General features: G+C 40.1%; 1 protein-coding gene across 3 annotated transcripts in view; it reads right to left on the minus strand.

Annotated features, from left to right (window-relative positions):
• Nucleotides 1-2,095: 2,095 nt before the first annotated feature.
• Nucleotides 2,096-13,326, minus strand: part of ACE2 (angiotensin converting enzyme 2) — a 53,411-nt gene continuing 42,180 nt past the window's right edge. For 2 of the 3 annotated variants that reach the window (XM_077987963.1, XM_015126958.3), the window contains exons 14-19: nucleotides 12,798-12,970; nucleotides 11,491-11,549; nucleotides 8,934-9,034; nucleotides 7,388-7,504; nucleotides 5,137-5,331; nucleotides 2,096-3,075 (exon numbers count right to left, since the gene is read on the minus strand). In XM_077987963.1, coding sequence (XP_077844089.1) covers nucleotides 2,967-3,075; nucleotides 5,137-5,331; nucleotides 7,388-7,504; nucleotides 8,934-9,034; nucleotides 11,491-11,549; nucleotides 12,798-12,970 — 754 coding nt within the window. In that variant the 3' untranslated portion in view covers nucleotides 2,096-2,966. 3 annotated transcript variants of the gene reach the window in all.

The raw sequence follows: 13,326 nt of genomic DNA on the forward strand, positions 1-13,326 counted from the left end.
AGGTAAAATCCAACAGATGCTCCCCAGTCTTGCTGAGCATTTTCTGACCTGCCAGAAGTCAAACACAAAGTCAAGAGGGTCTGGCAAAACTCACCTCACATCTACTTGAGTTCATTAAGATTCCAACACAGTAGATTTAGCAAGTTGAGTTTCTCAGTTTTTATTCTATCTTGGGAGTGGGTTTATGAGGAAGAGAGATTGGACTTACGGCCCCATCTTTACCTAAATGTGGAGGGAGGAGGGTCTTAAATGAGGAAGAATAGTTCACTGAGAGACACCAGAGAAGAGGAAGCTAGCACCTGCCCTTTCTGGCCTGATCACTATGTTTCTCTGGTCTGTGAGCTCCACAATGGCCCTTTTGCATTTGCAGTTTCATTTAATCCTTGCTTCCTTATAGCCCAGGGTTTGGCGAAGTTTGTTTGTAAAGGGCTTTGTGGGCCATGCCGTCTCTACTTCAACTACTCAGTTCTGCTCCGTAGCATGAAAGCAGCTCTAGACAATATGAAAATGAATGGGTGTGGCTGGGTTCCAATAAAACTTTATTTATGGACACTGAAATTTGAATTTCATATCATTTTCATTTATCATGAAATCTTAATTTTTTTCAACCACTTAAAAATGTAAAAATCACTCTTAGTTCACAGACCAGACAAAAACAGGTGGTGGGGTGGCCGGGTGCAATGACTCACGCCTGTAATCTCAGCACTTTGGGAGGCCGAGTCAGGCAGATCACCTTGGTCAGGAGTTCGAGACCAGCCTGGCCAAATGGTGAAACCCCATCTCTACTAAAAACTATAAAAAATTAGCTGGGTGTGGTGGCACACACCTGTAGTCCCAGCTAGTCGGGAGGCTAAGGCAGGAGAATCACTTGAACCAGGGAGGCAGAGGTTGCAGTGAGCCGAGATTGCGCCACTGCACTCCAGCCTGGGTGACAGAGCGAGACTCCGTCTCAAAACAGAACAAAACAAAACAACACAAAAAAGGTGGTGGGCAGGATTTGGCCCATGGGTCATTGTTTGCCAACTTCCATCCTAGGCCCAGGCACCGGTCCCTCTTTGTAGAGTCTCCATCCTTTCAGAGGATGCTCCTACACAGGAAAAGGACCACAAGCTTTACCTGGTGGGCACAGTGAGGACTGTTCTAGAGAAAACCCCAAAATTAAGTTATGGAAATAAGCAGGTTTTTCTTTCTGTGTTACAGTTGGACACTATGTGACATGCACATGGGTCCTTTGCCATGTCTGGGGAGGCTCTTTTGAAGGTGTTAGATGATGAAAGTGGTTCCTGCAGAAATTATTCTTGCACTGTGTTGAACCAAGACAAGGACTGAGAACTTCATAAAGACCATGTGGCAACTACAAAGGATGTTTAGATAGCAGTAGCTTGACAGAAGATTTTCATGATATATTAGAGAAGATGGGACATAGGCAAGATAATAGAAAAAAAACTGTCTATGAAATGGTTGTTTTGCCAAGGAGTAAATTATGCTGTGGGCCCAATGAATGGCAGGATGATGCAGATGGCGAGGTGAAATGTTGATTGTATCTCACAAAATAACAAAGAACTCTCTCTCTGCTACCTGGGTATCAGATAATTAAGACATCAAAGAGCCTCACATGATCCTTATTTTGAGGCTATTTTATAGATTATGAAAGTCATCTTCCCCTGACTTGGCTAATTGATCCACCATTACCACAGAGAATTTATGAAGTGCAAAGTCATTCTAACACTATGCTGGTCACCACACAGAATGAGTTAATGGGTAGAGTTTCGATATGTTAATCTATTTAATCTAGTTTTAATCAATCTTCAGGTATCTAAGAAATTCTGTGCTCACACTGGGATAGTGACTGTGAGAAATATAAAAGCAGCATCAGGTTTGGTTCCCAACCTGGTGGTGTATACACTCTGTACACAACTTTTTTGGGACTAATTTTACAATTGCTTTGTACCATATAAAGCAATCTGAGAATTTGCAATATATCACGAGACATTTGGGAGGTCAGGAGCCCCAGACACTCAGATAATAACTTTGTTCATAGAAGTGAAAAGCAGACAAAAACGTAAAGAAGCCCCAGCACATAAGTAAGCATAAGGAGTGTGCAAATCTAGCATTTATTGAGTGTCTGCTTTGTGCTCAGCACTACTCAAACACTGTGGGCAAATACAAAAGATTTAAGAGACTGGATACCCACTTCAGAGGGTGAACATACAGTTGGAATTTCCATTCACTCCACAGTTAGAGAACAGTGGAAATGAGTTTCTATCAGGCATGCTCTGGGAGTTCACGGAGGCCCCTGGCGTTAGTTTTGTGTTATCAGGGAGATGTTGATCAAGCAGCTTGGAAGTGAAAAAGCAATGTCCTCTACCTGTTCCCTGGATTCTTCTCTCTTTAGACCTGTCACCTTGAAGAAAGCGTGATCTATTCCAAACATCACTGTAGGCAAATCACCATAGTACTTGGATTAAGTTAATGTGAAGAAAGTATGTCATCCTTAACAATGGATTAAATGAAAGTGAACTAGTGCATGCCATTCTCAATCCTTGCAGCTGTACCAGTTCCCAGGCACTGTCCTTACAAGTGATCCATCCATATTCCATACAAGGTCCAATACTTGCTCCCATGATATATCCTTGTTTTCAACTTCAGAAATTCAACAGACATTTACATTTAGATTATCCCTGAACAGCCCGTGAGACCAAATACACACTTTCCCTAATACACTCTAATACAAAATCCTTATTAGGAAACAGAACAGAAGTCAAATCCAGAGACAGAAATAAATACTGAAAGCAATGTCAATGAAGATGCTCTCTCCTTGACCATGTTGTCTTTGGACAATTTTTTTCTGAACAGATTCATAGTTTTGACATTTAATGATATATTTATCATCTCATATGTTCGATACCATGAAATTAACATTTACCTACAACAAAATCACCTCAAGAGAAAAAACATAGATTTTTCTAAAAGGAGGTCTGAACATCATCAGTGTTTTGGAATCCTGGATTATTTTCTCCTTTGTTAATATCGATGGAGGCATAAGGATTTTCTTCACTTCTTGCTTGATTTTTCCTGTTAAATAGAGCAAGGTTACCTTAATATACCTATGTTAAAATCAATCGGATTGATGAAGATCAAAAAGTTTGAGGGCACTCTGTGTTAAGGAGGCTGGGTGGGAGGAACAGGAAGTTTCATAAACTGTTGATGTGAGTATAAATTGGTACAGCCGCTATTGAGGGCAATGTGGCAATATTTATCAAAATCAGCAATTGCACGTGTGCTTTGCCACAGCTTTCCCGCTGCTAGGATTCATCTTATGGGTATATTGTCACACACAGGAAATTACCTATATGAAGCCATCACAACTCTTTTTTAAGTAAACACAAATATTTGGAAACAACATAAAAGTTCATCAATAGATGACTGTTTAACAAAATTACAATCCATTCATTAAGTGGGAAATTATACTGCCAGAAAAAAGGAGAAGATTTTTGTGCAACTAATGTGTAATGATCTCTAAAACACATTAAGTGGGCTGGGTGTGGTGGATCACACCTATACAAATAAAAATTTTAAAAAACCATTAAGTGGAAAACAAAATATGCAGAACATTATTTATAGCCTGCTAACATTCGTATACTAAAAAATAAGATATACATATGCATATATACACATATATACACTAAAAAAGTATATATTCATATACTAAAAAGGAGATATATATATATATCCGAGAAAAAAGAAAAAAAGACTATATATATCACTCTCTCTATATCTCTCTCTCTATATATATATATATGTGTGTGTGTGTGTGTCTGTGTGTGTGTGTGTGCGTGTGTGTGCGTGTGTGTGTGTGTATCTCCAAGGAACTGATAATTTTGTTTGGCTTTGGGAAGAGAACTTGGAGGCAAAAGGTGATAAGGAAGACTCTTCATGTTCACCTTTGTATTTTTTAATTTTAACTACATGAATGTATTACACATTCAATGCCTAATTTTTTGGATGAAGCTATTTTGGGTAACCGAAAAATCTCTATAGTGAAGAAAATTGAGCAACATAGACTAGCACATATAGAGATTCAATCAAGAATATGTTTAAACAACCTGAGGTGTGCATAGAGTTTTGTTAGGTGCTATAAAATATTAACCTTCATTTCATAAGCCCAGCAAGAGTCAATTTCTTAAGGACAGAAGAAAAACATCTAGTAGCAAAGCAAGACTAGAAATCAGGTCTCTAGTAATTTAAATCCTCAATGAGCTTTGATATTCAGTTCAGGAACAAATTAGAGCATGCCTAACCATGAACTGAGAGAATGATATGGAGTCTGAGCTACCCCATGAGAAATAAAGGTGAGTAAAGAGTAGCAGTTTGGGCAGGGCATGGTGGCTCATGCCTGTAATCCCAGCACTGGAGAGCGAGGCAGGAGGACTGCTTGAACTCAGGAGTTCAAGAACAGCTTGGGCAACATGACAAAACCTTGTCTCCACAAAAAAATACAAAACTTAGCTGGGTGTGGTGGCGCACCCTGGTAGTCCCAGCTACTCAGGAAGCTGAGGTGGGACAATCACTTGAGCCTGGGAGATCGAGGCCGCAGTGAACTATGACTGCACCACTGCACTCCAACCTGGGTGACAGAGCAAAAGACCCTGTCTCAAAAAAAAAAAAAAATTAAAAATTAAAAAAAAAACAAGAGTAGCAGTTTGAAAGAAATCTCACAGCCCATTCTTGAACAATTTCACGGTTCAAACCCATCAGCAATCCAGTCTCCAACAATCTAGTCCCCACTTTTAGACTGAAAAGGATTCAGCAGTGAGAACCATTCCCTGAGCCCAGCCATACCTGCTGAGTTTGCAGTGCCTCTTTGTAGGAGGGAAATGACACTGTGGCTGGGATGGAGTTTACTAGGGCATGCTAATAAATCCCAGGCCAGATACTTACTGTGTGGGCTTACTAGGAAGGTGAACTGCTGATGACATCTAGTAAATTTCTAGGGAATGCATCAGAGTATTTAGGTGCAAAATTGTCCAACTGAGTAATTGGCCTATACAATCTACCACTTACTGAAAATTTTCCAGTTACTGTTCTCTAAATCTTTCTATTTTCAGATAGTTAAGTCTAGGAAAGGCCACTTACTTCTTTCGATCTCTGATCCCAGTGAAGATCAGGACGACAATGCCAGCCACTATCACTCCCATCACAACTCCAAAAACAATTAGCCATGTGGTAACGGAGGACTGGTAAGGAGGTGCAAGTGTTGTCTGTATCCCCAGAAACTCCAGGCTGTTGTCATTCAGACGGAAAGCATCATTGATACGGCTCCTGGAGATCCTATTTGCAAAAGCAAAACATAGCAAAGGGGACACTTAGACAAAATAAAATTGCGTGTAGTTATTTACTCTTTATATCATTGTTCCTGAAAGGATTTAATAGAATTTATCATAAGAATATACACCTAGCCAGGCGTGGTGGCACATGCCTGTAGTCCCAGCTACTTGGGAGGCTGAGGTAGGAGAATCGCTTGAACCCAGGAGGCAGAGGTTGCAGTGAGCCGAGATTGCGCCAGTGCACTCTAGCCTGGGCGACAGAGCAAGACTTTGTCTCAAAAAAAAAAAAAAAAAAAAAGGAATATACACCTAAAATCATAATAGTAGCAAAGTAAATAAAGTCTAATTAAATATATAAGTCTTTGATAATTATGCATCTTTCATGCCTTGCAACCTAGATCAGGTTCATCAACAGCTCCATTGGAAAATTGAGTTGCAAGTGTGGAAATGTATAAATGGTTGGCATTTATTCATTTATGACTGCTGTGTTTAAGTGCAAAGTTAGCATATTTGGCAAGAATTTCCCTTCTGTCAGAATACATCTACAATGACTTTATATCAAATAATGGAAACGGATAATTGGATATACTTCTTCTATTATACAAATGAATCAGGTCCTATGACCAAATCTCTATAGTAATATTTTCCAAATAAAAGGTATTGGCATTTGGAGGTAGCACTGGGGAGACACATAAGAAAGGGACCTTTGCCAGTTTCTTCAGCACTGGGATGGGAAATGGCTGACTTTTATGGAGGCAAAAGGATAAAGATTGTTTAAAGAGAAAAAAAAAAACAAACAAAACAGTGATATGGAGAACATTCTGGGGATCAAAGACCAAAGTGTCTGGCATCTCATCTTCCTACCCTTGGGTATAGCCCAGGTCAGGAGGTCAGAGTCCACCAGAGAGGGAGAGACAGCAACGCAGAATTAGTCAGGTAACCCCTGGCAACCTCAGCCAGAAAAGATCTGAAAAGAGTCATCCTGGAAACAGAGAGTTTGAGGTCCCCTGTAGCTTGCAGCTGAGTATCCAGGAAGGCTGAACTTCTTCATAAAGATCTCAGCTAGAAGTTTTCCCTAAGACAGACACAAGTCTTCTGGAGGCAGTAAGTGAGTCTCTGGGCACAGTTGGGTCATACATTCCAACCAAGCCAGATTTTCTAGGCACACCCTGCCCAGCAGGTCTTAGATCTGCTTCCAAAATTAAACAGGACTCTGATGCAGCTCGAGAGGGCCACCTAGTGAGTTGCCCAGAAGCAGGAGGTATATTATGCCTTTTTATAATGACAGGAAACCATCTGCAAGGTCGATCCATTTTTCACTCCTGCTATCTGTTGCGGGAAACAATTGAGGCAAATTGGACAAACTGTTTCTTCTAAACATTCATTGCAAGTCCCTCACCTAGCGTAGAGGTCAAGCAATATGCAAGGAATGCTGTACTTGCCTAACTTGTTTCAGGCTTTGGGCAGTTAAATGAATCCTACATCAAAGTCCCTAGAGCAAATGATGGCAATACCTGTGCATGTCTCTTCTGCACTTACTATTTTCCATGAGTTCTAGCCAGACTTTCTTTAACCAGCACCTGCTCCCCTTCACCAGAGAGCATTCTCAGATCACAAGATCTGCCCTGCCTGCAGGGCTGAAATGCTGGGGAATTAATGCCACCTGGAAGCAGTTCTCAGCCAATAACTGATGGGAGGTGGTAAATAAATACCCCAGCTTCCTCAGCCCTCTGATGGGACAATTCAGGTGCACATTCTACACAGTCTGTCCAGATTTCCCAGCAGGGCTGAGCTCTAGCTGCCCGTAGTGGTAACTTGCTTGATAACATGTAATCTACAGTTTTCCTTTCCTTTTGTAAGGGCCTACATCTGGGGGAACTCAAATCAAGATTATTCCCTTGCTGTGGGATCCTTCTGGAATTACATGGAGTTTGTAGCATGAAGTAACACATGTAAATGACTCAGAACAATGCTTGGCACACAGGAAGAACGCACAAAATACTGGTTATTGTTGTTGTATTTGTTAACCCCCTCGCCCTTAGATGAAAGTAAAATGTCACCTGATGGCCTCTTCAACTTCAGTTCTAGGAATGATGTCAGACACATTTTTAGGTGCAGTGACATAGAAATTAAAGGAGATTCTTGGTTTCAAATCAGCAACTCGCACATCCTCCTCCCTGTAGAGAAACAAAACAAACATCTTCACTTGTGGCACAGAGGACACAATAAAGAGAATGAAGACTTCCCCTGCTGGTGAAAAGGAGATTAGAGAGAGGATCACAGGGTAGAGAGGCATGGGGGAGGGTGAAAAGGAGATTAGAGAAAGGATCACAGTGTAGAGAGACATGGGGGAGGGCAAACAATGGCAGGATGTAATTGTCAAAAAAAAATTCATGCTGCCCAAAGCACCTGAAATCAATTACATAAAAATGTGATATCAAGTCTTGACACTATTTGTTTGCCTTCATATAAAACCCACATCTTTTTCAATGATAGAAAATTTTCAAACTGAAAACAGCAGGAGAATCAACAAGGAATAATTGGTGGCCCAGGATTGTGGCAAACAATGTGGTGGGCAGAGATGGCTCAGTACCACACACAGAGATTTACACCCACAGCCTGGTCCTACTCAGCAGAAAACGTCGTGTTGCACCCATGGGTGAAGGTAATGAGTGGGGTCTACCATATGATGTGACAAGACTGTGCTCTCATAGCTGTCAAGTGATCCTAGCACAAAATAAGGTAGATCATGTGGCTCATAGCCCTTGAGTGACTACCCATCTAACTCAGAAAAAAAGCCAAAGTCCTTAGAATGGCCCTCAAGGCCCATATGACCTTTTGTCTCTCCCTTCTTCCTGTATGCCCTAACATCATCCTGGCCACGTCTCCACTTGTCTGTTAATCTGCTCCAGCTACACTGGCCTCCTTGCTGTTCCTTTAACAGGCCAAGGATATTCCTTCCTCAGGGTCTGCACCTGCTGTTTCCCCCAGCTGAGACACTTTCCCCATTGTCTGCATTTCTCTCTCTCTCTCTCTCTCTTTCGTTCTCTCTCCTGCTTCATATATTTGTTCAAATAATAGTGACGTCTTTTCCGACTATTTTGGTTAAAATTGACATACCCCTTGCCCAGCACACACACAGACACACACACACACACACACACACACACACACACACACACACACACACCAGCCCTCCCCAGACCCTTTTCTCTTATATTTTTCTCCCTAGCACTTAGTACCTTGTAATTCTACTATATTTCACTTACATATTACACACATAGACACACACACAACGTACATACTAGAATATAGGTCAATGAAGGCAGGAAGTTCTGCCTTTTTTTCTTTCAGTGCTGAGGGTGTGTGACAGCATTCTGAGAAGAGAGTGACAGCTGTTTAGTAAGAACAATACTCTTGCAATCTACAAGTCAAATAAGGCACGATCAGCCCTCCGTGGAGTCGCCCAAATTCCACGACACCAAGTAAGTATAAGTTACTAGATTTTTATCAATTTCACTTGAAGAAAAGTTTAGGCAGCGTATCTCCTCAGACTCAAGAGAAATCCTAGTTGGAGTAACTTGAGAACCCAGCAAATCAACTCACCCAAAAAGAATCGTCTGATGTTTGATTTCTAAAAAGTACGTCCTCATGGCATATGCAACAGATGATCGGAACAGGTACATTTCATTGTCGTTCCATTCATACTGCAAATTCAGAAGAAAGACACTGCTCAGCTGGACTCATAAGACACATTTATAATCTGATACTCCTCAAGAATTATTTTTAATATTCCAGAGATTCCTGCTATTTATTACGTCAGTGACGTCAACGTAAGTGTGCATCCATATCACCTGAAGGGTTAGTTAAAACACTGAGTGCTGGGTCCAACCCTAGAGCATCTGATTCAGGAAGCCTGAGATGAAACCCAGTAATTTACATCTCTAACAAACTCCCAGGTGGTGGTAATGCTGCTGGTCAGGCGACCATGCTTTAGGAACCATTGGGTTCACGGGTCCTTTTTCTTTAGTTTGATGTAAACTGAAATTAACACTTTGAGTGTAGGTTTACCCACGGGAGTCAAACAAAAGTTGTGGGTTTTGCAGCAAAATGTCTGTACGTTGTGGACAAAATCAGTTTTTACTATTTTTACAGTAAGTTCTCAGAAATGTACTTATCTATAAGTGTAAAAGAACAACTTGAAGTTCAAATAAAAAATAACACTTTGTAAATAGCAAACTACTCTGTTCTTGTTTTCCAGTGCTAAACAAATAGCTTATGTTTGCATAGCTTTTAAAGACGTAAAAGAAAGCAATCACTCTTTCCTCCAGTAGCTGGCAGTAGGAATCAATGAATGGCACTAGTTGTATGTTTCTCCTTTCCCTTTAAAAAAATTATATTTCACAAAAGAATTGTTACATTCACTTCAGCTTGGTTTCACCCAGGTCTGGAGGAGTTCCTTTAATGGTAGCATTATTAATATTGTCACTAATAACAGTCTGGCTACTATTTCTATAAATACAAAATATTTTAAAGGCTGAGTTCTCAAAATAATGCCATAGATCCGATTGGAATTCACCATGAAATAGCTTGAACTGAGCAGATATTCTGACCCTGATGTGTATATGCACTAAATATATGATCTCGTTTCATCAAAACAGATTGTTGCTTGGTGAATTGGCTTCAGAACATTACAGCATCAAACCCGCTGAACACTATTTACCAACCCTCACTGCATGGAAGGAGGATGAGTATAAATGTCAAGAAAAAAAGATAATTGAAAAATGTCCTGATCTGCCGAGACTAATTAAAATTTTTTAAGCCAAGGAAGTAGCTAATAAAAATATGACAGAGAAATAGTCCCACAATCACCCAATGATTATTAAGAAATAGGAACTTGAACTCTTAATGATTGGAAAGAAATGCACTTCCATTTTCATTTTTTCTTTCTTGAATGTTCATCTTTTTACTCCTGAGTTATTTATGGTTTGATGTGTTATCTATGAAAATTATGCTAAAAGTGTTGTTGAATCTTGGACAATGTGTAACTTTTCAGGAAAGGTAAGGGGGTAGAAACACAATCTTTGGATCTATCCGATGCAGACAACAATTTGCTGTAGCATCTTGGACCATTTTATCCAATAGTCCCAGATTGACTTCTAACCCTGCAAAACCTTCAGGGTGTCATGCCCACTCTCAGGCTTTTGAGCCCCATCTACCCGAGACTACTCTTTCCTCTCCTCTTTCCCAATCAAAGCTACTACTTCCTCAGACTGGATCACCTGAGACAAGTGTTAAGGAGAGAGCAATAGCTAAGTAAACAATTCACATAAAGGGGTAAATAACATAATTTCCTGTAAAATATTTTGTTACCCCCAAAATGTATTTCTCTAAATAAGTGGTTCTCAAACTTTGCTGCGACTAGAATCACCTGGGGAGCTTGAAACACTCTTGATGCCCAACTCTTGAGTCCATACCCCAGAACAATTAAATCAGAATCTCTGGAGGTGTATAACCCAGGCATTAATATTTTTTAAACTTCCCATGTGATTCCACTGTGCAGCCAAGTTTGAGAAGCCGTGTTCTAAATTAGAGCTTCCCAGTCTTGATTGTATGTACAAATCACCTGGAGGCTTGCTAAAATGCAGATACTGATTAAGTGGTCCAGGGCTAGGCTTGAAATTATGCAGTTTTAACAAGCTTCCAGGTGATTCAAATGCTGCTGGTCCATGGGCCACACCCTGAGTGAAGCAAGGATACAGATGATTGACTAAAACAAAACAAATTTTAAAAACCTAACTGTACTGCTTCTAAAAACAAACTACCTTTCAAAATATAACCATGTTATCTTCCTAGAATAAAAGTAATGGTGACAAGAGTCAATTGAAAGGATTGGTATTTGATATTTAAGGATTGATACAGATGTTTTCTCATTGAAGTTCACAACACCTTCAAAGCAATAAAAAGTAGGAATAGCGCATCCAATAAGGAATGTGTTACTTTAAAAACCCAAAGCCAAAGGCCAGAATCTGGAACTTACAGTTTTGAAAAGAACCACACGGCCTCTCCTCTTTCAGATCACCCTGAAAAGGGTTTATTGTGTCCTATTTAATGTGAAGACTGTGCACTCAAAAATAATGAATTCACGGTCCAGAATACTCACTGCTTTATCTCCAAGAGCTGATTTTAGGCTTATCCTCACTTTGATGCTTTGGTCAGCATCTGATTAAAGAGAAATCGCAGACTGCTGGTTACAGATGACAGATTGCCCACATGTGCTTATTTCCTTTTCCTCCCAAGATCCCACTAAAGTGATAGTAAAGGGATCTTTTAAAGGTATCGACAGACTTTTGGAAAATGAGAAATGATGAGAGAGGGGTAACTGCTTTCTCAGGGACAGGAAGCCATGACCTAATTTGTACACAGAGGGAGCACAGACCCACAAAGAGCCAAAAAATCCAAAAGAGGTTTGGAATTCAAGCACAGGTGAGGGTGGGAAAATAATACTGGGCTGAAAAGAAGAGGAATGGAAGTCAGGGTGTGGTTAAAACCACTTTGGAGAACAGTTGATCTGTTGTGCCCTTGCTTAGACAGTCAGTTGGAGGCTGTGCTCCAGAAAAACAAGAGGTAATCCAAGAAAGAAGACATGGAATCTAGGAAGCAGTGGATTCAACCCAGGAGAACAACAAATGTTGGGACAGGAGGATGTAAGATTCCAAGAGGGAAGTCTTTAGGGGAAAAAAAATGAGACTGAAAAGAATAGATATGTTGAAATATTTGGGAGAAAAACAAATACAATGTAGATAGCAAATTAGGTAGGCCAAAAAATTTAGGCAGGTAGAAACTTTTAGACAACAAGCCACATAAGAAAGGACACAAAATAGTATATTACTTGGCTCTTCAGGCATAGTGATGTAAACACTGATAACTGTTTTACCAAAAATCATTATAAGGCCTTATTGGAAGAGCAAGAAATGGAAGTGGAAGAGTAGACCAAAGCGAAGGTTTAAAACGGAGCAATGACAAAATAGCAATATAAGAAAATTATTTAGAAATATGAAAGTGACTGCCAGAAAGAAGAGATAATAGCATTAAAATTGTTTTTTAAAAAAAGTGTTTGTCTTTGGAAAGCAGGATTCAAGTACAATTGGTTGGAGAAAGTTATAATATGTATTTTAAAGATGAGGTTAATAAAACAGACTTGAAAGAGTACACGCTCTTGTATGTGTATGCATCTGTGTGTGTTTGTCTGTACAGTTACTTTCACTATGTCTCATACATAGGTGCTCGACAGTTGTGATTTTTCTGCCATAAAACGGCAGCTGTCGCCATAGCAGAGAAAGAAGCAGGTACTATAGAGAAAGAAAACATTCTCAGCTGTGTCACAAGTCCTCATGAGACTGGGGCCAAAGGAGACTAGAAGAAGTAGACAAGGAATGGGTGTGAAACTTGTCAACTGGGTGTACTCACACGGACTCCAGTCGGTACTCCATCCCACAAAAGAATTCTTGTTCTGGTCTTTCAGCCAGGTAAACAAGGGCTCAAAGTAGTTGAGCAGTGGTCTTACATTCATGTTCTTTGCTCCTACAACATTTTCCAATGCTAGGGTCCAGGGTTCTGATTTTCCAAGTTTCAGCATATTGCTACACAAAAAAGAGGGGGTTCAGGGCCTTTTGAGGGGTTCCAGCTATACATATATTTACATCTATGATCTATGGTTTCTTCTCTTTGACTTGGCTAAATTTGCTTCTGGCAGATAAGAAAATAATGCATATTAATGGATATATTCCTCCCTCAACTGCTCTTTCCTTCCAATTACCACAAAGAGAGGGCTGTAGTTATAATAGGGAGAAAAGAGGTGGCCCATCCAATTGTTGTATGGTCTAGGTTCCTGTGTGACCACAAATTAAATGTTTGGTTTGTAAATGAGGACATTTTGAGGCCATAAAATTTTCTTTTTAGAACAAAGAAATCAAATTCAAACCTAGGCATGGAAATG

Source organism: Macaca mulatta, chromosome X (assembly GCF_049350105.2).
Source record: "Macaca mulatta isolate MMU2019108-1 chromosome X, T2T-MMU8v2.0, whole genome shotgun sequence".
Classification (NCBI taxonomy): Eukaryota; Metazoa; Chordata; class Mammalia; order Primates; family Cercopithecidae; genus Macaca; species Macaca mulatta.